The 26083-nt window shown below is 42.6% G+C and overlaps 1 protein-coding gene across 1 annotated transcript in view; it reads left to right on the forward strand.

Moving 5' to 3' along the window:
* The window catches only part of gabbr1b (gamma-aminobutyric acid (GABA) B receptor, 1b), a 121994-nt gene that overhangs the window by 14121 nt on the left and 81790 nt on the right, over nt 1–26083 (forward strand). The window contains 1 exon segment of the mRNA XM_034704070.1: nt 18050–18133. Coding sequence (XP_034559961.1) covers nt 18058–18133 — 76 coding nt within the window. The 5' untranslated portion in view covers nt 18050–18057.

Consider the following 26083-nt stretch of genomic DNA (forward strand, 5'->3'; position numbering starts at 1 on the left):
AAAAAGGTGAGGTTGTGGAAGGAGAATCATTTTTGGAGAACAGTGAAGATGCCTGCACATCGTCTGTTTCCACGTAGCGCTGATATAAATGTAAAAACTGTCATCATAGTGTAGGTCTCTGCTGATTCATCGTCCATCATGCTGTAAACATCACACTGAGTCTGTCAGACTGATGTTGTATCCTGACTCCTGAAACTCCACCAGCTACCCCCTCGTCTGACAGGGAAAACGTCACAATGTGAGGGACGTGTGTGAACAAGAAACTTTGGAGCATTTTGGGGGTGCAGCTGCTGAAAATTGCTGGAAATATAAAGAGTGCATGTGTAAAAGAGGCTTACGTCGTCTAAAATACTCATACTATAATTTTCCTGGACGAACTTCCTCCTGCTGGCTGGGTGTTTGGTTTCTCCTACAAACCTAACTGAACATATTTGATATGTTCAGTGATAAAAAGGCCGTCTATGAGCAGCAGGGTTCTATTATTATCATGCACTTGTACACACTGTGCCATTGTGCTGCAGAGTCTGAATGTAATGTGTCATTTCTGCAGCAGATCAGACGAGTGATCAGTTAATATTCAGAACCAAATCTAATCTGTGCCAAACACCTGATCTGTGCCTCGTTCAGCTTGTGTGCAGCTAAAGGTGACAGATGGCTGAGTAGATGCAGTGACGCTCACTGGCATGATTATGGAGGGAAAAGAAATGTAGAGGTAGTAGTTTGGGGTAAAAAATAACAAAAACAGGATGCCTTCCAGTGAAAACAATGTCACACTTTCTCTCCAGCTCAGTATACAGCTGTTTGTGCGTGTGTGTGTGTGTGTGTGTGTGTGTGTGGACTTTTACACGTGTCCTCGAACAGGGCTGATTTCTGTGAGTGTATTTCTGGTTTCTTCTGGTCTGTCCAGAGTCTTGTGAAGGTTGAGAGCTTGTTGAGCTCAGATGAGAGACAGGAAGCTGACACACAGCCAGGACCGAGCTCTGAAACACGAGCACAGCGTCATGTCTCTCTGGGGTGTGGAGAAAATGTTTATTTGTACACACAGTGGGCTAAAGGACTGATAAGCTCACAGAGTAACAGATCAGAGCATGAGAGGATTAATAACATCATTCATATATTAATTGGATTAATCTCTTCACTAATTGGCTTGAAAATGTGTCTTTAAGATAATGGATCTTAATCAACCTCTGACAGTGTGTAATTATTCCAGCCTCTAATCTTTGACACATGGTTATTTATCCTCCGATTAACACTCTCATTTATCTGCTGTGCTGATACTGCTGCTGCTTCTCTGACGAAACGCATGATGCGTACATGTTGTCAGAATCTGCAGTATTCAGGTCAGAGGATTTCATGAAGTGCAGCTGCAAAGCGGACCTGTATTCTTAAGGACTCACATCTTTCATCTTTCATCTCTTTGAACTGTTCCTCTATTCATACAAATGAACAAGAGAGCAAATCTGAGTGAACGCTGAGTGAGAGGAGGTCATTTCTGACTTGAATCTTTGAGTCACTGATTTTAGGGTCAGGATGAAGTTCAGCTCCATCACAAGTTGTTTCAGTGCACAGGGGGGCACAGGGCTAATCACGACCTGATCAGCTGCTCATAACCGCTCGGATGAATTTCTGTATGTCAGAAGTTTTCAGCCGGACAGCGTACTCTCACAAGGTGAAAGCAGCGCCATCAGCCGATTCCCTGACTTCAAGGCTTTGTCCTGATTGCACCTACAGAACATGTTAGAAGTCCAGGTCCACACTGGCTGAACTCACAAAGAGTGGATTGTGGCTGCTGACAGCACCAATAAATCCATCTCATGGTCTAAATCACTCTAATGAAGTACAAACACAAACACGTCCATGAGGTTCTGCAGCTCTATCCAGTTTGCTCTTGTTTTGTGTCCGAGTGTGGAGATGAGCTGTCAGCTTCTCCTCTCTATGCTGCACAGAGCTGTGAGCTCTCATCCTGACAGAGCTCAGGTCTCTCCACACACTGATGATGAGCTGATTAACTCCCAGCAGTCTCATGGAGAAAAAGTATGATGATGAACATTTATCGTCTTGATTTTTGTTAACGAAATTGACCCCAGTTCAGTTTTTATGTCAGAGTCAGAACGAATCCCATGAGGGGGCTTAAAGGCGAATGGAGGGTGGGGGGCAGAAACCCTTGCTCATAATTCAATCTATGATATTAGTTTGTGAAATATGAGTTTGCCACCAACAACAACCCGACCAGTTTCACTTCAAAACCCGCAACAAAGTTTATATTTCACACACCAGGTGCTGTGTAGCATATGTAAGCCACACCTCTTTGTCAATTTTCCTCTCAGTGATTGGTCGGGGAGGTTTTCTTTTTTAGTGGCACAGAAACGCTAGACTCAGTGAAAGGTGACCTAACCATGGACCTTGAATTGAGTGCTAAAATAGTTTGTCAGTGTGTTTTCAGGATTGGAGGAGGAGCAGTGTAGTGCCTCGAGGATTCGCTGATAAAACGCTGATGAAATGAGATTATCTCACACCAAACATGCTTGTAGGTCCAGGACAGTGACATTTAAATGTCTTCTGTCCTGACTGAGGCTGTTCAGCAGGGAGGGTTTGGATGGGTGTCTTTGGACTTTTACGTTGACTCATTTGGAAGAGGCATGGCTGATGCCGGCACCACCTTTATGAATCAGACCCTCAGAGGTTTAGGACGACTCTGGATGTTGTGGAGCCACGTCAAAGACTTGTAACGTGACCATGAGACAGTTGATTGAATTTATGTTTGTTTTCCAAACATGAACAGCAGTCAAGGTTGACACATAAAGAAAGGCTGACATTGATGGTTGTTGTTGATGAACAGTCAGAGTGTTGTAGGCACTGTAAGCAGTAAATAAAATGGATTCGTGTTGAGATGTATGCAGTTTGTCAGTCAACTCACAAAATAACACTTAAAATGAGGCATGTCCTGCTAATGACTGCCAGCAGCTTCCTCTGTGTCTCACCACAATAAATACAGCTTTCAGGGATAGATTCTCTCCACATGTGCTGCCTCTGCTGTAAACAAAACACCTCTCTACACCAACAGCATTCACTGTTTTCCTTTAATACTGCACAGTCTGTTATTCCTGCACATGCCAGACATTATCAGAACATCAGTAACATGTTAATCTGTATTATGATGAAGCAACGGTTTCAGAGAAGCTGTCTGAGCATGCAGCGTGCTTAATTTCATCCTCCAGCTGATCATCTGCAGGAGAGTTTAGTGAACGCATCAGAGCTGGTAATGTCTTTATGGAGTGAAAACATCTCTGTCACACTTTTTACTGAATACACTGATGAAATCTCACAGCCACTATTGTCAGTTGACGATGTACTCTACAGGAATGATGACCAACTTCTCAGTTAACGACTTTCAGACAACACTCCTTCTCTGTGTGCTGCATTGTTTACAGTCTGATAAACAACCTGAGTAGCGACTGTGTTCAGATAAAAGAGAAGATAAATTCTCCCTCCAAATGTCTGCTAAATAAATTCTGTCGGTACTTTGCTCATTATATCCCCAAGAGAGGCGCCTGTTTATCTGTTTGTGGTGAGTCTCAGTTTCACTGTAAATAGTAATTTCTTGTAATTAAGGGGTTTAAAGTTTGCTGAATTAGCATCATAATGCATATTAGTCAAAGAGGAAAAAAACAAAAAACTTTTACAATGTTTTTGAATGGAGGTGGGATCCATCGTTTTTGATGCATTTCAATAAGTCAGGAAATCTAAACAGCATCAAGCAGATTTGTGTCTCTGTGTAAATGTTTGATCTAGAACAGATTGTTAGCTGTTCTTCATCTTCATGCAGATATCTGTTCATAGAGGAAAATAAATCATCCTTAAATTACCAACGATGGGAGCCAGAATGCCTTTACGCTGGATTGTGTTTCTCCTGCTTTTGCTCTCCATACAGACGGTTTTCCTGCAGAAACGGAAGCCTGCTGATACCTGATTGGTCAATACTGTTCAGACTACAAACAGAAACCAGAGCATTTACTAAACTAAAGTATGTCCTGGTGAAGAGATTGTTCATTTTTATGTAGTCAGTAAATATACATCACATTACGTTACAATAACTGTGTCCCTGAAGAACTGATCTTCCTTCACCCCCCCGTCCCCTCAGGTGTCAGATATTTCTGCAGTCAGGATGAAGGTTGTGTCCTGGGGCACATAGAGTGGTGATTTTCTCTCTGAGGAGGCTCGTCTGTCATCCTCACTCTGTGTTTTAGATCAGAGGTGTGTGTGTGAGAGTGACCTGGCCTCCACTTCCTCAGAGACCTGGTCACACTCTGGGGTATTTAAAGTCCTCAAGCTGAATCTTAAGGGCTCAGGAGAGCTGTGTGAGACATAGCCAGGCTCTGTAAGAGAGAGTACTCCCCACAGCATGTTAGCTCACAGAGAGGACCCATGACACGTTGAAGAGGTGGCTGCAGTCAGGAACAAAAACCACTCACTCTAAAGACTTGATTCTCCTCACTCAGACAGCTTCACTAAATAATCGGTGCTGGCCTGAAAGTCACAGAAACAGTCACACTTGCGGCACTATCTAACCTGGAAGAGTGTGTGCAACTGTAAAAAGACAGTCCTCTACAGACAGGTTCAGTACCAACATCACCTGCTGAGGCACATTGACCCTCTCTCACCTCCCAACCTCTCCTGTTTGATAAAACCAAAAACACCCGCTTCCCAGCTGTTCATCAGGCTGACCAAACCGCTTTGACTCAGCAGTTAAGTCACTCTATTGGCTAACGTGTCTGTGAAGGTTCTCAGTAATCCAGGTAATGGTAATTCAAAGCTAGATCTGTAAGGCAACTGGACTGGTAGAAAATCTTGAAGACATTTCACTTCTCCTCGGAAAGGCTTCTTCAGTTCTATTGGCTAACATTTTCCTTTCGCTCGCTAACAGTGCAAGCAGGCTAACTGTAGCATGTCTCCCTGATGCAGTCTCCATCTTCTCCTCTATGACTCTTACACATATCCATCATGTTGCTGTGCTCTTCCTGCATTTATGTAAAATCTTTGACCACAGAAGTCACGGTTCGAGGCGCCTCTTTAGGCCATGTATAAAAACTATCAAAGACGATGAACTATTGTCGGTATCGAGTCCTCCTCTCCTGCCTCAGAGTTCTAAAGCGGTGATGTACATCAGGAAGATGCTGACTGCAGAGCTCAGGGCTGAGGTGTGAAGCTGAGCATTCAGCCTTCATGTTTGAAAAGTCTCTATCTATCTATCTATCTATCTATCTATCTATCTATCTATCTATCTATCTATCTATCTATCTATCTATCTATCTATCTATCTATCTATCTATCTATCTATCTATCTATCTATCTATCTATCTATCTATCCATCCATCCATCCATCCATCCATCCATCCATCCATCCATCCATCCATCCACCCATCCATCTCGTATCTCTTTATTTATGTATTTTTGTATGTGTCAACAAACAGAGGCTATAAAGAGACAGAGCTGACAGAATACAGTGACAGTGATGTGTGGGTGATGTGAGACGAGTCTGGGGGTGGACACTCTCTGATGTAAAAACAGATTATTATTACAGTTTTTCACAGTCGCTTTGGTACATTTCTCAGATCAGAATTGAAATTCTCAAAACTACTTGTTCAATCTTCACATCATTGCGTCACTTGTGTACATCAAAAAAGCAGTTTCTCATTTCTTTAGACATGTCGCAAATGCTTTGGTACATCCATGCAAATGATTATGTACAATTCTCTGCTGTTTCCTACATTATCAAGTGCTTATGTCATGTTGATCAAAATGTATTATAATGGGTCTCTGTTGAATAGTCTCACCCTCCACAACATTTAGGCATTAGTTCATCGCATCAGTCTTCACATGCAAAATGGTTGAACATGTTGTCAGAATATGTCGGTCATATTTCTGTACATTTCAATCAGACTTTTTTTTTTCTAAATATGTCCTGAATTGGTAAATTGCTCCCAGGTGACTCTTGACTTTCTCTAATGAAGGGAAATGTGTGAAGCATTAGATCAACCAATGATCAACCAGTTTTCTGAAATAGCTCAAAGGTGCATTTCATGAACCATGAACTGGCAAGTATATATATAGCTGGAGCACAAAACAATGTTACAATGTCTGACAATGGAAGGACAAGGAATTTGACTGGGTCAACAGCCAGAGAGAAGAAGAAGAAGAAGAAGAAGAGGAGTGAGGCTGCATGGTGGAGGAGTTGGGAGGCAAAACAGAGGAAGAGGCAGAGGATATATGCGCGTTCCTGATGAGATAAGAGCCACAATACACTAAGGTGTAACTTACAATTTACAATAACTGTCATCAAAACTTTAGCCATAGTTTACATCAGAACGTCCCTCCAGAGTACACTGTTATATTGACAACATGACTAAGTAATTTGACTGTCTTATCCATACACAATGACACGAGGACTTGTCATTCTGATGGCACTGACATGTTCATTGACACAGATATTTACTTTTGAGAGATGAACTAAGGATTTTGAGCAAGATTCTGGCTTTTGCATGTAATCCATGGTGTTTTGCTATTTGCACGAATTGTTTTGAGAAATGCACTCACTGTTTTGCAAATGTCGAGGATGATTCGAGAAATGTACCAAAGCGACTGAGAAAAACTGTAAGGCTTTGTCTAAAACGGCTGTAAAAACAGGAAGTGAATAGAGGTTCAGTTTAACAAAGTCACGTTTTTCACGTGTTGATTCTCATGTTGGAATGTTTGGTGTTGCAGGTAGAGGGTTGTATTTGGTATCAGGTGTGTGTAAGAGAAGAGTTAGAGAGAGAAAGAAACAAAAAGATTTAACGTAAGACAGTAAGATAACTGGAATGAAATAATATAAAACAGGAACATGTACTGGGGAGGGTGGGACTGTGTGGTTATCAATGTTTAGCAAGAAGTCCGGAGTCTCCAGGGGGGATTTGGGGCAGATGAGAATTATTTCAGATTTGTTGCAGTTACGTTTGATGGATTTATTGTTCATCATGTTTTTTATATCAATGAGGCAGTTTGTGAGGCTGGAAAGAAGGCAGGAGTGATGGTTTTGGTGGAGATGTAAAGCTGGGTATCATCAGCCAAGCAGTGGAAGTGTAGTCCATGGCGGTGTACATTGTTGAGGATGAACAGGAGGGGACTAAGCACGACCCTTGGGGGACGCCATGTGTGACGGGGGTGGTATAGGATTTGCAGTTATTGATGGAGATGTAATGTAGTCTGTCTTGCCGCTTTTCGACCAGGCTGGTGCTCGCGCTGGTTCAGAGCTGGTTCAACTCGCGAACCAACAAAGCATCCTTTTGTTTTTCCAGTCACTCGGGCCGTCATGACGTCAGATTTACACGTCAAAATTGCACTTAGGTTGAGGAGGAGGAGGATGTTAAGGGAGCAAGAGTCGAAGAAGAGCAGGATGTCATTGGCAACTTTAAGCAGAGCAGTTTTGATTATAAAACCTGAGTACACACACACACACACACACACACACACACACACACACACACACACACACACACACACACACACACACGCACACAGTTGTTTGTGTTTGCATTCCCATCCCATCCCATTCCCATTTGGCGTCCTCTCTCTCTTTGATGATGTTACGACCATTTACTGTTTAAAAAAATGGAAGATAGTAGCTCACATGTGCTCACCTGAGCTGCAGTATAGGTCATAAAGCCCACCTCCTCAACCGGAGGTTCACACATGCTGGGCAGCAATCTTCAATATTTAAAATGTTAAAAGCAGAGGCAAAGAGGTGAGCTTATTTAGTCAGAGCTGCACACTGATCCATGGCTGGCCAAGAATCTGAAGGGTTGGTTAGCAGGTACTCTCTTCTGATTGGTGTGTCATTGCCAGTTGGGCCCTGATATCCCCATGATTCCACTGCACGTGTCCCAGCTAGTCAGCCACACAAACACGTCTACACCACACTCCAGAGGAGGTTAACCAATCACAAGAGAGTGGTGTGGCTGCAGCAGAAACAGATGAATGGAGGATGTCAGAAGTGTTGTCTTACCTTCACCAAACTACAACAAACACTCATTATCCTCCTCCTTCTCTTAGTCTTCCTCCTCCACTTCCTCGTCCTCCCCTGCAGTGGGACACCCTCTCATTTATTCTCAGTACAGCTCAGAGTTATTATTCCATCATCTTACATCTTCACCTCCTCCTCATCCTCCCCTCTCTCTCTCTTTTTTGCATACGGTGGTTGCAGGAGGTTTCTTTCATCTCCTCACTATCAGATTGAAGCAGAGAAAATTACATTAGCTCTCCTGTCGAGTTACAAAGCGCTCTGTCTGCCGGTTCAGAGGATCAGCTCAGTCAGGGGATTTCAAACTGTTCAAAGGAAGAGAGCGAGCTGCAGGGAGGTCAAAGGTTGAGATAACTTATTTGGTCATATAATGCACTGTGATGAAGATGGTTTTTTGCAGGATTTGAGTTTCTGGTCTCTGCCGTGGGAGGACGGTGAGAAAGCACGATACGGTTGGGTTAATGTGCAGACTCTGATTCACACAGAGGCCGATTCTCTCAGTTTCCTCGTGTCTGGTCACGTCCAGCAGCCTGAACTCAGACGTCCCTGATGGTTCTGGGATAATGAGGATAGACGTTCAGTGTTTTTATTCTGAGAATCCAGGGATTTATCTGCAGAGAGAGGATGGAGCTGTTTCAACAGGCTGCAGATAAAAGTGTGGTGATAAGGAAGAAGGAGAGCTGTTTCCGTCTCTGAATATTTAAAGACTGTGTGTGTCCATCAGAGAGGCTGCTGATGGAGAGAACAGACAACGCTCCACTCCTCTCACTGAACACTCTCTGACTGTTCAGTCTAACCTCACAGAAATGACAGTTCTGCAGGTTCCAGGATACTTTGAATTTTCAAATGAAAGCTGTTTGACTTAAATTAGAGATTAGCCAGCACATGACGCTTGGTCACTTTGAAACTCTGAGGGGGAGTCAAATTACAAGCGTTATTAATAACTTACATTGTACATTCAGCATTGTTTCCTCAGCATCAGCTCCATGAGTGGAAGACAAAAACACACCTTTCTTCCTCTTCTTTGGAGGAAGTGTCATTTACTATCAAAACTCTCTGTACACCTGATGCAGATGTTTTACTTTGACAAACTTGTGCATGAGGTGTTTTACTTTGAAAATAGTCATAAGCAAATGAATCAACATTAAAGAAGGAAGGATCGAAGTTCTTCCTGCATGAAACAGTTTTCCAGCCTGCAGTCATGCACATGTCTCACATGAAGCAGAGCGTCTGTCTGGTTTGACCTGGGATTATCAAACTTTAAGAACATTTGTTTTTTGTTCTAACAACTTTTTCCCCCAAACACTTTGAGTTCTATGTTATGTACCTGGCCCTAAGAAAAAAATAAAGGCTATTGGTTTAGCTCAATTGGTAACAGTTGTTCCAAGAGCTCTGTATACAGTGTCACCTGTCAGTGGGTGTGATATGTCAGGCAGCAGATGAACGTGTCATCCTTGGAGTTGTTATGTTGGAGCAGAAAAATGTGCGGGTGCAAGGTTGTTAGCGACTTTGACGGGGACCATGAAGCCTTTATCGTTGGCGGTCGCAATAATGGAAATGCTGACACATCCTAACTTTGGTTGATCTAGTGTGATGCAGAGTGACTTCAAGAGGCAGAGTCGGACTTTAGCCTCTTTGCTAAAAGCTATTGGGTGCTTGCCTGTCAGTCAAGTCAGGCAAAACTTAAGAGTTTTATATCTTCAAAACTACTGATTTATAAAAAAGTCACCCCTGTACGGTGTGTGCCGATAGAGTAATGAACTATTCCGACCTTAAGCGTTTTTTGAACCAGTTTGTGACCATACAGGTTGTGACCATTTCTGCTGTAAAGATTGACCTTTTTGAATTTGTGTGTATGTGGCCTCCAGGGCTTCTGCAGCCAGCCTCAAGTGGATACTTGAGGAACTGCAGTTTTTAACACTTCCGCATTGGCTTCATATTTTAAGGCTGGAGATTTCTGCTTGGTCAGTAACTACCAAAAGAGATCCACGGAGGGGACAATCAGTGAACCAGTGACAGGGTGTGGCAAAGGCACACTGATGTGTGTGTGGAGTGAAGGCTATTACTTTTATTTTTCTCAGTACTGCCCCCTTGTGGCTGAAAGGCAGAAAATACCCACTCCAACCACAGATGTGGAAACCCTCAGAAACTGTTTTTTGGTCCTTCAGCAAGCTGCCAGTTTGTTAACCACCCTGTAAAACAAAGCTGGACAGTCCTCACTGAGAGCTAAACTCCATCAAGACTGTCTTAGAGTTTGTCTTAATTTAGCAGATAAACTTTTTACAGGGTGAAACTTTGACAGATCTGTCTGAGTCAGTCCGCAGTGAGGTAAACCTCATGTAGACTAAAGTAGACATGGTGACAGGTTTGGTCACTGTGATGGAGGTATGAAGGACTCTGACATTTATCCTGACTTGTCAGCTGCACATTTTCTCTGATGTACGGTGGCCAGCAGGAGCATTCTGCCTGCAACAGCCCATACAGTTAACATTTGTTGGAGGACCTCTCTGAATGCCTGGTCCTCGCGTGTTCGTTTGATGAAGAAAATAGGAGGAGGTATTGAAGTTTCAAAAATCAGCTTTATTCTAAACACCAGTAGAAATTGCAAAGTGTACAGAGCTCTGGGTCTGACTATCGTGTCCCTGATCAACAACAGTGCTGTTCAGTTCGCGAAGTCTGAACTGACTACTTTTTCCCTGACCCAGTATTTATTAACACATAGGATGAATTTGAATTGTGCATAATTTGAGGGCGTTGCCTCCCCCTCATTGGCCCGAGGCGCGTCCACGTCCTCCTCGTTCTGACTCCCATCATACTCCTCAAGGCCTGAGAAGTTGTCCTGAAACGTGAAAGTTAGCGCACACACATTCCTGTCTGCCCTCAAGGATAACGTTCTCTCATCATTCACCAATGCACATCAGCTACGTGTGGTCTGCCTAATGCCCCCCTTAATTTCTGGGATACTGAACCTATGTCTGCTGATGCATGGAATTCTCCCAAGGCCCTGGTACCTGTTTTTGGCTACATTACGTCTTACTTTTGATATGTCGTTGTGACTACGACCTTCAGGTCCTTCTTGTTGTTATGGTTTTCCGCTATCCAGACATGCAGTCATGGCGTTCTTTGGTTCTCAGTACTTTTCCACTCTCTCAGATGTTCAGGGTGACCGAGGCCTCAATACTGTACAGGTCTCAGTTCTCCGTGGTGCCAAGCTGCATGGTTTCAGTACACGCTATATTTGTATCTAAACACTCGTGATGATTAGTATATTTGGCTATATGAGTAAAATTAATATGATATAATATGATTAAGTAAATGAATGTGATTGAGTAAATAGTGACAATTGTGAGTATATAAGAGTGAGGTGTGGAGTCCCATATCCACACATTGAGAGGTACATACTGCGCATTCAGTAATGATGAAAATTCAAAACACATGCAGAAGAATAAATAAATAATAAATAACATCAGAGACCTGCTGCAAACAGCAGAATGTGATGAATGAAGGTTATATTACTGCATTAACAGCAAACAACTGGAACATAAACAATGCCACAACAACAAGGACAAACAAACAAAAACAAACGACAGCAGAAGACAGCTACTGGCTGTTCTTCATCCTAACGTTACTCCCTGTTGTCATAGTGTGCACCTTTTCCATCACTCTTTCATGTTTAGAATAAAGTGTTCCTTTGAGTGCACCCTGCAGGTCTGGAGCACTTCCCTTGTGACTCCTGGATATTCAGCATTTTTCTTATCTGTTGTTCCTGGTGTTGTGTGTTTTTGATTTTGTGTTATTGATCTTCGCGTGCAGCATGATTTTAGTAGCAGTGAGTTTCTGTTGTTGTGGTATTTTACATGTTTTATATGTTTCTGAAGTTGCAGCTCGTCTCTCTCTCTCTCTCTCTCTCTTTCTCTCTCTCTCTCTCTCTCTGTCTCTCTCTCTCTCTCTCTCTCTCTCTCTCTGTCGTCGGCCTCTGTACTGACGACTGCTTTTCTTTTTGACTGAATTTCTCCTAAGAGGAGGAAAACAGAAGACATCACTTCAGACTGTCTGAAGTGGGGGACGAGTGTGTGTGTTTGTGAGTGTGTGATGGATTATAACCCTGTGATCATCAGCGTGTGTGTCCAGTACAGATGCACACGCACGCATAGTGCTGTGATGGTAACCAGAGGAGACAAACCATCATCAGCGGTTAAACGTGGACGAGCATCTACACACAGCCCAGAGTGTGTGAATGGTTGCTAGGTAACAGAATTAGCCAGCATCCAGCTTCCTTTTCTCAGAGAGAGAGAGAGAGAGAGAGAGAGAGAGAGAGAGAGAGAGAGAGAGAGGGTGAGGGTGAGGACCCTTCTGCTCTGTGTCACCTGGACCTGATGTGTGTTTAACTATTACTAAATGCAGGAGCAGAGTGCGATTAATGGAGCGCCGCCTGCAAGCTAGTTCAGGCAGACAACTCGAGCTGCGCTCATTCATACTGACAAGTCATCACCTCTCTATCAGCTGATCTCAACATCCTCATTCGGCGGCCTATTTAAGCTGCAAGTCTCCCTGTCTCTGCCTCTGTTTTGCCAGTGCCCCTGCTGTCCTGCTCAGTGCTGTGTGAAAGTTTCATACCCACCTCCTCCCTAGCATCCACCTGCGGGCCCTGAGGGGTTAGGTCCTATCTCATTACTCCTAAATGTCTGCATTTAAATAATGTACATGGAGTAATGAAGTTCGGAGCCCACACGCCAAACACAATACTGTATGCTGCTATAAACTCTATCTGAAGTAAACGTGAGATGTCTGACTGAATTTTTTTTAGCGATTAAATTAAACTGGACTATAATCTGGTCTGATTATTAATCCAGTTTAATAATAATCTGACCAGATTAGTTTAAATTTGATAAATCAGGATCATCTCTGGTGCTGGTTTTCAATGTCTCACTGAATGTGAGGATGAACACAGGTCAGGGCTGCAGAAATGTACTGGTCATGTTATCTGGGTTAATATTGGCATCAGTGCAGCTGTTTCTTAATGTAAATCAAGTCTTATTTTTTAAACATCATAGTGCAGATAAACATGATTAATTTATCAGGGGCATATCCAGAGGGGTGGCCAGCAGTGACATAGCCCTCCCTTGAAATCTTACAGTCCATCACTGGTCTCACCCAAAAATGAGACTTATGTAAAATCATCTGATTGGACCGTGTTGCAGCAGACTGTTAGTGGTTTCCTTTCTAAGTATCTTTGCCTTCGTTAGAGAGGACAGCTGAGTCCCTAAGCTCCCTTGTCTCGTAGGTTCCTCTGAGTCGCTGCTGTAGACGTCCTGCTGCTCTAGACGTCCTGCTTCTGTGGATGTTCCAGACTCCAGCTGATGCGAAAGTGCTCGACTCCTGCTGCAACAGCTACTACTATTCGTCCCATCACTATTATCTTTCTCTCTCTTTTCATCTCCTCTATCCCTCTTTCCAACCCCAACATGATCTCAACAGATGTCTCTCTAACATGAGTCTGGTTCTGTTTGATGTTTCTGCATGTTAAAGGAGGTTTTCCTCACCGCTGTAACTTCTGAAACACTGCAAGGTGCAATGCTCATGGTGGATTAAGATGAGATCAGACTGAGTCCTGTCTGTAAGATGGGACTGGATCTTATCCTGTCTTGATGTTGGGTCTTTGTTAATCATATAACAGAGTGCGGTCTAGACCTGCTCTGTTTGTAAAACACTAACAGCACTAATTTAGCTCCAAAACGTCATAAAAATGTAGAGTGAATTTTTAAGTAACTTTTTACAACATTTAGAGGAATATTTGTGATCTTCTTCACATTCAATGTTGTTGTGAAAAATATATTAAGTTAAAATAATTGTTAAATCCAAATGCTAAATATAAATATAAATGTTATATCTAAATCTTAATATTAAAACTAAACCTAAATGTTAAAAGTAAAAAGCTAAATTCTGCAACACGAGGTTAAGCTAGCTACAATTGTATAGCTCACTAAAGTAACGCTGTTTGACAACTCATTTGGAAATAATATGATATAAAAAAAACGTGTCATAAAGAGTGTTTAATTGCTCAATGTTTTCACTGGCTGGTATAGCTACTGAACAGTTTGATATTGAAGCCACATACGTTTGTTTTGTCAAGTATTTCTTTTCATGATATAGTAAATCTGATTTAAAAAGAACAGAAGACATGCAAATATTGTTTTCAGTTAATGCTGTATGGGTTATTATTCATGTAACAGTGTTTTGCTTTAATTTAAAGTGGATAACATAAAGAAAATAGAAATTTGGTTTCCCTTCACACAGAAATTCATTTAAAATATGTTTATCAACAGTTTTCATTATACTAATGTATGTATATATTTTTATGGAAGTTAAAGGGATTAATAATTCCTGATAAATCAGAAAGGCAAATGATTAATTAACATTTCTGGCCATGTCAATGCATGCAGGTCAGGTTTTCTGAGATGATTTAAAATTGATGGCGAGCTAACCCAGAAGAGACCTCTAGATCCCTGGATTGAAGATCCCTGAGTCGAGGAGCAAAAACTGTGAGCCTTTCCTCTCTCCTGCCACAGCGGTAGGGTAAACATCATAACCAGCACCACTCTAGCACTCAGCCCCTGCCCACTTGCACAGCCTGAACCCCAGATTTTGACTTTACCTTTTTTTGACTTGACTTGGAAAAGACACTTTACCCCCTTCTTTCTTCTTCGAACACATTCCCCGTGCCTTTGGAAGGACTGAGTCATTACCGTCACTGATTTAAGTGCATGGACTGAATAGTGATATTATTCACATGGTGTACTATTATGTTTATGGGGATTTTTTTTAATGCTGAAATAGTGAACTGTTGAAAGGTTGGAACGATCTGTGGAGTGATAATATTAAAGAAGGTATTCTGTTGAATGTTGTTACTTACCATACTGTTGGATAAAAATATTGAGAGTTAGTCAGAACTATAAGGGTGCACCCACTCAGATAGAAAGCAGTTAAAATAACTCAGTGGTTTATAACCAAGAAAAAGAGTGACAAAATAAATCATTTGTTTTTTAATTGAACTGAATAGAGAACTTTTGTTTATTTGTTTGATTTTGATCATTTTCAACTAAAAATGCAAGGTACCAGTTCATAATCTCTGGTCTCGTGTGGTCATTGAATCTTGCAAACAGTCTCTTCTGCCTCCTATTCAAGCCTGATATCCTCTGATTCTGGTCCAGTATAATTATAACTACTACTACAGTACTACATTACTTCTACTCCCAGTAGTGTTAGGAGCCATGTGCTACAAGCAACTTAGTCTTGGCTAGCCCATTGTGTTTTCGATTCCGAACTCCTAGTGGTCTAGATGTGCAAATTCATGTTACTTGTTTCGTCCAGGACTTCATGTTATCACATGTACTGTACATCACAACCAGTAGAGGGTACTACAGAGGCCTCAGGAATGATTGTTTTATTACTTAATGAAACAGTTGGTCAAGCAGTATTGAAGCCTGTATTAGTTTATTCATTTATTTTAAGTCCTGATGGCTTGAATCCTGTTTTTGATGACAGCAGAGAGGCTGCAGTGAACCTCTCTGTCTGAGGTTTGTTCTCTGCAGCTGAGCTGAGAATCAGAGCTCCTCGCTCTCTAACAGACATTTCACTCTCCCTCAGGACATGCAGACACAAAGGCAGCTGTTTGACTCTGGTCATAGTCAGTTAGTCGGAGCTACATGTTGTGTTATTTTGCTGCTGCATGCACCAGAATGTAGCTCCATATTCTCTAGTTTCCAGTGAGAGGAAGTGGAATATAAATGTCGTTGTTTCACATTAGACTGAGGCAGAAACGGAGCATTAAATGCGTGAATGAGTGAAGCTTGTAGCCTCAGTGTTTCTGCAGTCAGAGCAGCAGCAGTGTTGCAGAGTGTTTGGATCATTAACATGCAGGTTTCAGCAGCCTGATATCACACTCATCCGTCTGTCTCTGCTGCTGCTATCTGCTCTGAGCATGTCCAACGTTTGTGTTTTAATATAAAAGATGTAGAGAGCAGAAAAAGCTTCAGCTCTATCAGGCCTCTACAGTCGGTCAGAATAAATGAACGTCCCTTTTCAATTGTGCAGCGATTACGCCTCCTCAAACAGCAGGATGAAGTGGGACCTTTGAGTCCCTGTGAGCGTTGCGGGCTAATGCACCTCTGTGGAGGCTGATGGTTTTCCAATAAACTGATGTGCCTGTTCTCTCACAGCCACACTGCAGTTTGGGGCAGCGGGCTCCACAATCCTCAATTAACGTATTCTTAATGCTCCAAGCCTGTGTGTAATAACGAGCTATAACAGGATTCATGAGCTGATTAAAGGTAATCTTTGGATTTATCATGGAGCAGTTTTATTAACGTGTCCCACTGAAGAAAGCTCACAGGTTCTGTACAGGCTGGGTGATGAGCCTGACCCAGACTAACTGGGCTGTCCTGCTGCAGTGGATGTCTTTGAAATGTTTTGACAACAAGCTACCATGTTAACAATCTAGTTTAAAGGTCTTTATTCTGTTGTCCTCTAAACATCCAGTATGTGTATTCAGGACAGACTTTCTTTCTGAAAAATGTTCCCATTTATAAGAAAATCACTGGCACATGAAACAATATGTTCAGCTCGTTTGTTTCAATGTGGCCATTTTTATCACGCTGTGGATGATTCAGTACTTGTATAAATGTGATGATAACCCATACGAACAAACTATTGCATGTTGATGAGTGATCGACAGAGATGATGATGGACAGTGAAGCCCAATCTCAATGTCCACACTAACACACTCACTGACTTTGAGGCCTTAGGGCTGTCTCGCTGTCAAATCTTCAATTGTGTGGAATTTCTCACAGACATTTTGAGTCCTTTTTGCCCCCTTTGAATAAGTGGGCATTTTTGCAGACTAAGCTTGAAGGAATTACTTATAGTTCATAGCATTGTGACATGAAACACGGGATTCCCAGTGGAAACATGGGAGCGTGGAAGGGTAAATGAACACTGCAAAGAAAGATGGTACACAAGAATCATGGAAGGTGCAACCAATGAGGCGTTTCAAGAAAGTTTGCCTGTAAGTGATAATATAGAAACAGCCTTAATAAGTATCTTCACACATATGTGTATATACAGTATAATTTATTTATTCATAGTTATATATTTATTTATTTTAAATTGTGTGGTTAAGTAGTCAGTACGGTAAGAGCCTGGATCACTTGTCTATGTCAGTCCGTCCCTAAGTTTTGAGGAAAGTAAAAATTGTGCAATAAAATTTCCTTATGCCTCTAAGGTGAGCTACGTGACATCATGCAGGTTACGTGAGAAGTTGCTAAGTGCTGTCCCATTGCTAGTTATCCAGTTTTGAGCTCCTACAGCCTCATGCCCTCCATCACTTCACAGGTGATGTCAGTTAAGTCAAGAAGGGGTCAGGTCTCAGGTCTTAGGGTTTAGGTTTCAGGGAGGACTGAGATTAGTCTTATGAGTGGGTTTGATACAATTGCTGAGACGAGAGGTGGCCATGACCATCTCTGAAATCTGGTTGGACACCCCAGTGGCCATCCTGAAATCCTAAACCACGATTGGCTATTGTCTTGTCAGAGGCAGGACTTGTATTTGGATTGTGTTTAAAAGCTTGAAGCGTCTTTAATTTTCAATGTGGAACCTTCTTCTGTTGGTGCTGTAAATGGTGACTATGGACAAACATATTCAGTTTGAGTCCTTAAAGAGTTCAGCATAAGTAATGGTATGGGACAAAGAACAAAGACCTTCATTTCATCCACATGTGGCTGATTCTCAGGTGATGTGAACATACTGAAAGACTTCAAACACCTGGGAACCAAGTTGCAGCATGGAGGATGGTCTGTTTGCGCTTCCATGCTGTGTCTCTGCAGCTCCTCTCTCTCTCCTTCTCCTTCTCCTCCTCTAATGTTTCTCCTGTCTCTCCCTCTCTCTGCCCCTCGTCTCTCTCCTCCTCTGATGTTTGTTCTCTCTTTTGTTTTTCAGGTACAGTGATGGAGCTCTCTGTTCTCCTCCTCTTCCTCGCTGTGGTGCCTTTCCTCAGCGTGTCAGCGTATAATACATCAGCTGGTAATGACCCTGTGTGTGTGTGTGTGTGTGTGTGTGTGTTGTTTTTTACATTGTAAACAGATAATAATGAGCTCAGTGTGCATGTTTGTTTTCTCAGTGTAATCTTTCTACATGTACAGTGGCATGTAGGAGGATACTGTCAGAGGTTCATACTGTCACATACACACACACACACGCACCTACGCATGTACGCACGCAAGCACACACACACACATGCGCACACATGCGCACAGACACGCACAGAAATGTCTCAGGGACCTTACGCAGAACTCTGATTGGCTCTTGCTCAGATGTGTGTCTGCTTCAGAGGTGTGTAAGGAAGAGCCAATCAGAGAGAAGAAGGGTCCTTTGAAATATTTGACCTGATAGACCACACTCACATGGCCGCAGTTCACCTGTGACATCAGGCTCAGGGTTTGAAGTGTGAACAGTGTGTGAGAACGTCTGTGTGGATGTTACTCTTGTACCTGAGTTGTCCTAAAAACAAATCCACAGGTGGGCTGATGAATTTGCCAGTGTCTCAGAGGGATTAAAATGAGTCTAGATCAGATGGATTAAGGATTAATCTGGACTCTAAGCATCATGTTTTTGGGCAAGCTAACCTGAAACAGATGAACATGAATGTTAGAGGGACTAAAGTAACAGCTGTTGAAATGATCAATGTGTATGTGCACTTACCTGCAAAATACCTGGATTGATAATACACTAAGGTGGAATAAGAGAGGAGCTTAAAGAGAGAGCCACACAGCTTCATAATGTCGGTGAGTGTAGCCTCAGGCTCACAGAAACATGTTTAACATGAGCTTTGATGCCCTGAGTATGCAGTTTGGTTGTGTTCCTGTCTCTTTGAAGCCTACATCTCTGAGCAGCTGATCAGGAGAACACATATGTGCTCAGACATCTCACAACATGTATGTGATTCTTCTGTGAACACCAAAACAACGAGGCTTCCTGACAGTGAAGTGAAGATCTGGGAGATGATGAAATATAACCCCACTTACACCTACGCTAGTGTTTGGGTCAGAGTTTCTTGAAGATGATCATCCGAGCTCCTGGTGTGAACATTTAGATGGAGGAACAGTGGAATGACAGGAAGCTGTGAAGAGAGAGCTGGGCATGGCACAGGGCCACCAACATCAATACTACTGTCTGTGTACGTGGGGTCTGCAATTCAACCTCTAATGAGATACAGTACGTGGCGGAGCTGACCCTGTCTGATAGTCTAGCTTCTGTTCTTGTTTTTCCTGCTTGTTTCTCAACAAAGGGACCGAGCTGACTTGGATCTCCTGTGGGTAAGACACCTTCTATTGACAAGAACCTCATACCACCACACTTTATAAACCTGAACTGGGCGCGGGCTTGGTTTAATGGTTAAGTCATGCGTCCATATAGCGGGTGTCATGGGTTCAATTCCAGCCTGCATCCCCTTTCCCGCAATTCATTCCCTGCTCTCTCTCAGTTTCCTCCTCTATCTACTATCCTGTCCTCTCCAAATAAAGATCTAGAAGCCCAACAAATATAACTTTAAAAACCTGAACTGTCCCTTTAAATGTTAGCTAAGCAATGTCTGGATGCTAAAATGTGAGAGTAAAAAGGCAGAGCTCCCAGCAGAGCACTGTCACAAGCTCTGCTGGGAGCTCAAAGGGTTAAAACTCTTCTCCTATAAAGGGTCACATGATGAGTGCCTGACCAATCAGGGAAGAAAAATTCATTTTATATTAAACAAATAACAAACAGGAGAAAGTAGTCCATATCAATAAAAAAGTCTGAGTGCTCCTCTCCATCCTCAGAGTCTGACTTCCTGAGCCTGATTCCAAGTCCAAGTCATCAGTGCGTGTCCAAGTGGAGTTGGACTTGATCTGAGTCCTGGACTCAGTACTGCATCTGCTAACTCATGGTTTGTGTTTGAAACACTGTTGACAGTCAGTCATACCTCCTAAGTCCACAGTTCGTCCAGGTGATACACAGGAACCTTTGCATGGAGGTGTGTTGGGTTCAGGCTCTGCAGGTCTGTGTGTCCTCTGTCTCTCCCCTCAGTCTTATCAGTCAGCTCCAACATGAAGCTGCTGCTCAGAGCAGACAGGCTCCATTTCCTTCTCTAACAGTGTCTTTGGCAGTCAGACTGATCTGCACATCTAAAGAGCCAGGGGAGCGGAGAGCTCTGATGAATGTTTGCTGTAAACTCGGCATGATTATTACCAAGCTTTTATACGGTGCTCACGCTCTGACACTAATGCTCCCAGGCAGATGTCACATCTCTGAAACACAGACATAAACCTGTCCACAGATTACACAGCTGTCATTTCCTCTTTGTGCTGCGCGGTGGGGGGGCAGAGGAGGGGGGTTGTTTGGTAGTGGAGTCACGTCTGCTGGTCTTTCCTGGACTCTGCTGAGAGATGTGCTGCCTGTTTAGTAATTAGGGTTTTACACTCAGAGTGAACCTGGGAGGACTCAGCGCTGCAGATATATTCTTCTGTGCGTGTGTATATGTGTGTGTGTGTGTGTGTGTGTGTGTGTGTGTGTGTGTGTGTGTGTGTGTGGGGGGGTATAGAGTGAGACTCACACCTGTGATGTTTGTCCACCAAATGAAGCTTTCACTGTGAAATACCCACACAGAGGAGGACTCCATCACCTCATGTGTGCAATGGACTACAGCGCAGTTGTAGTGTGTAGTATGTGTGTGTGTGTGTGTGTGTGTGCACGTGTGTTTGTGAGGCCACTCTCCATCTACATCAAAGCTGAGCTGACATCTTCATCAAAGACTTTGTTACATTCTCCTGCCTCTGTTCGTGTGTGTGTGTGTGTGTGTGTGTGTGTGTGTGTGTGTGTGTGTGCGTGTGGTCTGTCGTTATTAAAGGCTGCTCAGGTTTACAGATGTGTGCGTGTGTGCACGTGTGTGTCAGTATAAGTCCTACAGACCCTGTACTGCAGGGGAATACAGAGTGTGTATCACAGGGTCTGGGTGTTGGTTGTCAGCAGTGTTTTGGTTTGAAGTCTGAGGTCTGTTGACCAATCAGGTTTGAGCACGCTCTACTTGTATGCAGGAATCGTCTTATAGAGCATGAAAGAGGCAGACCCAGCAGAGACCTCCCAGACTGAGAAATAAAGCCAACACTGAGGTCCCACAAACTGCAGTTCCTCCAGTGTCCACTAGAGGCTGTCGCCAGAAGTGAGTCCATACCCATAGATCCCCATGTTGAAATGATATAAAGGTCCACACAGGAGCTAAAAATAAAGGAGCAGTGAAAGAAAACACTTCAGACTTCCTGTCATTCTGTAGTCCCTTCATTAAAGGATTCTCTCTTCTTTAAATTATTTTCAGAGTTGCTAAATAAATCATCTTAATAAATCTGAATATCTTGAAAATGTTTCCATAATTTAATTAAAAAGGTAAACTTTCATATATTCTTATGTTAGCGACATAGTGAAAGTGAATTCTTTGAAGCCATTTCTTTGTTTGAATTTGGACGATTTGGGCTTTTAGCTCACTCAATTCAGAAACCTGTCATCTCAGATTATTAGAATATTTCCTCAGATCATTCAAAAAGAAATAAAAAATACAGACATTTCTGACTTCTGATAGTATGTTCATGTATGCACTCCGTACTTGGTTGGGGCTCCTTTGCCGTGAATTACAGCAGTGTGTTGTGTCATGGAGTTGATCAGCCTGTAGCTCTGCTGAGGTGTTATTGAAGCTCAGGTTACTTTGATAGCGGCCTTCAGCTGGTCTGTATTTGTGGGTCAGGTGTTTTCTTGACAAATATCCCACAGAGTCTCTACAGGGCTCAGGTCAGGTGAGGTGGCCGATTGAGCACAGTTACATCATGGCCAATACACCATCTGGTGGCAGTTTTGGCGCTGTGGGCAGGTGCTAAGTCCTACGGGGAAAGGAAATCAGCATCACCATGAAGCTTGTCAGCAGATCTCCTGGTAGACGCTGTGTTGACTTTGGACTTGATAAAACACAGTGGACCAACGCCAGCAGATGACATGGCACCCCAAACCATCACAGACTGCAGAAACTTCACACTGGACTGAATCTGTAGCTCTCCCCTCTTCATCCAGACTCCAGGACCTTGATTTACAAATGAAATGCTACATGTACTTAAATCTGAAAAAAGGACACTGAACCACTGAGCAACAGTCCAGTTCTTTGTTTGTTCTTCGTGTTGGACCATTTGGAATCAGACTGCACTTTTGAAAATAAATTATATGTGTGAGGGTGGAAATGAGACGAAGGTGACAGAGTGTGTGACACTCTTACAAGAGTCATAGTTTGATAGCTACAGGCAGGAATGACTTCCTGTGACGTACTGCAGTGCATCATGGGGGAATGAGTCACTGAATGAATGAATGAATGAATGAATGAATGAATGAATGAATGAATGAATGAATGAATGAAATAATTAATTAATTAATTAATTAATGTAGCTGAGTGGATATCTGAGTATGATAACTCAAATTAAAACTCATTTATTCTTCATACATTTAGAAAAGTCCCCATCTAAAGCAGAATCTGGAGAAGAATCTGAGGATGTGAAGTCTTGAAGTGTCACATTTCTATTAAGAGAAAGAATGAAAGGACATTAAAGTATCATCAGAGTATTTAAGATAAGGTCCTGCTTTTATAAAATAAATAACTGTTACTTATAACCAGCTGCTCTTATTCTCACAGATTTAAAGATAGGTTGATTGAAAGTTGACCTTTTATGGTTTATTGTCATCACTGAATGTATATGTCACCTCAGACGAAGTGAACACCTTTCATCCTGCACGGCTTCAAACTTCCCTGGATAAATACAAACACAACCTCAGAAACAGAAATCATCGAGACAAGGGTTTAAATTCCTGTCCCTTAGCCGTTTTCCAAACATCAGATCTTTATTCTCTGAGAGCATCACACACCCTCTTCATGTAAATGTGTCTGTCCCGCCGGTCAGGCTCAGCTGGCTCCATTAACGCCCCTCTCGTCCCGTGAAGACTGAATCTGTTCGTGTGAAACACTCGCTCAGACGACAAATGAGCTCTGTTGGCAGCAGCAGCAGCACAAACTCACTGAGACGCTGTCTGCAGGAGCAAAACCACTGAGGTGGAGCAAGAGCAAGGATGCTGGTCCTGCAGGCTGAGCTGATTACAGAGCAGATGGCGCCCTCGAGTGGTGGAGACCTGAAACAACCACGAGGAGAGCCTCTACACTTCCTGAAACAAAGATCAGCTGATTATGGTCTATGAGTGGATGCTTGCTTTTCATCATTTTTAATCACTTAAATACTGTAACTCAGTAGATATAGACATGTTTATCCTGAGTCATCCTTAAAGGTCATTACTGAAGTTAAGAAAAAAGCTATATCCTTTCATGTTTTATATCCAGATGTTTGTATTGAACCTTGTAAAAGTTAGCTTATCTCTTCCGAAGTTAAAGTCAAACTTTTCTGGGAGTACACAATGAGCTTTGACCTTTATCTTGCATATTCCAATCAGGTCATCCTTCAGTCCAAGCTCACGTTGTTCACATGGACTGTATAAAATATGGACATAGTATCCGTGGCGTCGCCCATCTGCTCCTGAGAGCTGTTTGGAAGCCAATCGACGGCGGCAGCCATATTGGAAACGCGGAACTCAACCAGGCAGAGTGTGATGTAAAGGGGTGGAGTTTGAGCCTCCTAGCCAACAGCTATGTATTCCCGACCGGGAGTCATGTCAGTCATGTCCTTATTTGGGCAAAAACTCAGAATCTTAATATCTTCTGAACCGTTGCGTTAGAAAAAAAAGCCTGTGACACACTGATGGCCTGAACACTTAAAAACCCTGTCATACATGTCCACCTTCATACCCTGTCTCATACATGCTCCTCTATCAAAGTGGAGGGATCAGGTACAAACTTTAGGACAGACTCTCCTCACTCACGTAACAGGACCTTTGTGTAACCATGGTTACATGTCACACTGATAAAAAACAGTTTGCACAAATAACCATTTAATATGCTTAAAACAATTCCTCCACAGCATGAGAAATACTCCTCATCTTCTATAGGGGCATCTTTTAGACATCCTGTTGTTTTCAGTCTGATGAGCACATTATGCCATCAGATCCTGAATATATACTGCAAGTGTTTAGTTAACATCAGTGTGATTGTGTTATTTTTATCTAGATAAAAGCAGCTTTTCTCTGCTCAGGTTACAACACAGGTCTTTTATTAACAGAGCACAATAAGCAGTGTTACACCTGGTCAGTGAGTCAGCATCAGTGTTTGAGGGTCTGATAGCTCCCTCTCACTCCACTCAGAGGTTTAGAAAGGAGGCGGATCCTACACGCAAACATGCAAACACAGGGGCAGTGTGCAGTGAGAGAGTGTAGGGGGCAGTTTTAAAAAGGCCCTCAATGTGATCACCCATTGTCACTAAAGAGGTGTCATGAAGCCCAAAGATGGAGGTCACCATGTTGGAAATACTGACTCAAACTACTGCTAATCTAGAAACAGACAAAGAGGTGGAGCTGAGGAGCCTAGCCACCTGGATAACAGCTACAAGACAATTACCTGTCCCTCAAAGAGGCTATGCCCCTAATTCTACTTCATTTTAATCCTTAATCTAATTAGTCCTAGAACACTAATGTTGGGTGATTTTCACCCATGCAATTGTGGGTATGTGATTTTCATTATGTGGGTATGTGATTTTCATTATGTTGCTGCTGTCTGAGTTGCATGGGTCCCTGGGTAGCTTTGCGCTGCTATCTGATGCCACCCAAAGTAGGCCTGTTTCCCTTCTACTGTCCCTGGATTAAAAAGAAAAAAGACTCCCTAATTTTTTACTAATTTTTGAGCATTTTTATAGGGTCCCACCCATTGACTGTAAATAAAAATGGACAGCATTGCTCCGCCTCTTCCCGTTGTACGGTTCTGAAGCCAAAAAATCCCCCTCCTGGGCGCCGCCATTGTGCAGCCAGAGCCTGCGAAGCCACTGTAATAAGCTCCGCCCTACAGCGTAACGTCACAAGACGCTGTGTGTCCTTTGAAGTTTCACTCCACGGTGGCTGTGAACCAAAGGAAACATGGAAGTAAAACAGTCAAATACTAACTACATATCACCACAGCATACGGATGTGAGAAACATTCGTACGACGTGTATTTATTTTTTATGTTTGACTGACGGATTTTTTGACCTATATTGCAGCCAGCCACCAGGGGGCAGTCACACTGCTGAAAGCCTCACCAGCAGGGTCGCATCCGGCTCGCTTGGTCCCACCATGATACTTTTTTGCATTTTATGAGATGTTTTATACTGGGAAATAAAAGAGGAGTACTTCAATTTGCAATGTATTGTTGTACTATGATCTATTTTGATGTGAAGTACTTTTTATCCAGTATATTATATCTGGTAAAATATACCCAATGTTCGTGATGGTGTTACTAACTGATACATTAGTGTTCTAGAGTTAAGACATGTGAGTTGTAAATCAATTCATCCCATACAGTTGTCATGAACAGGGAATGAGTTAAAAGGTGCATTTCAACCTTACTTTTCCCAGAACTAAAAGGTTCCTGTGCCCCCATTGTTGTCTGCGTTTTGACTGAAGTCCCGGGTAGATTCATAGACTGTATAAATAAAGATTGTTAGATTGTGCAAATCAGGCCAGTGGCGTATTGAGAAAAAAAAAGTAATTGCACTACACCACCGGAACAGTAGAGGGCAGTAAAACAAAGACAAATGCCATTCATCACAGATGACATCATAGAAGCAGACGGACAGGCAGGTATCATTATGAGCAACACAACAGTTAGCATGTTAGCATGAAGAGACTCAGCTGGCGCTGTTTTAGATGGTGCTATATTTCATCACAGATGGAATCACTGAATCAACACGTGAGAGGAGATAAGCGCGAGTAGCAAAGATGTTTCAACACAGCTTTAAATTTTTTTCTAAATTATTTTAAAAGTTAACTGCAGACTTT

The sequence above is a fragment of the Notolabrus celidotus genome, chromosome 16, assembly GCF_009762535.1.
Source record: "Notolabrus celidotus isolate fNotCel1 chromosome 16, fNotCel1.pri, whole genome shotgun sequence".
Classification (NCBI taxonomy): Eukaryota; Metazoa; Chordata; class Actinopteri; order Labriformes; family Labridae; genus Notolabrus; species Notolabrus celidotus.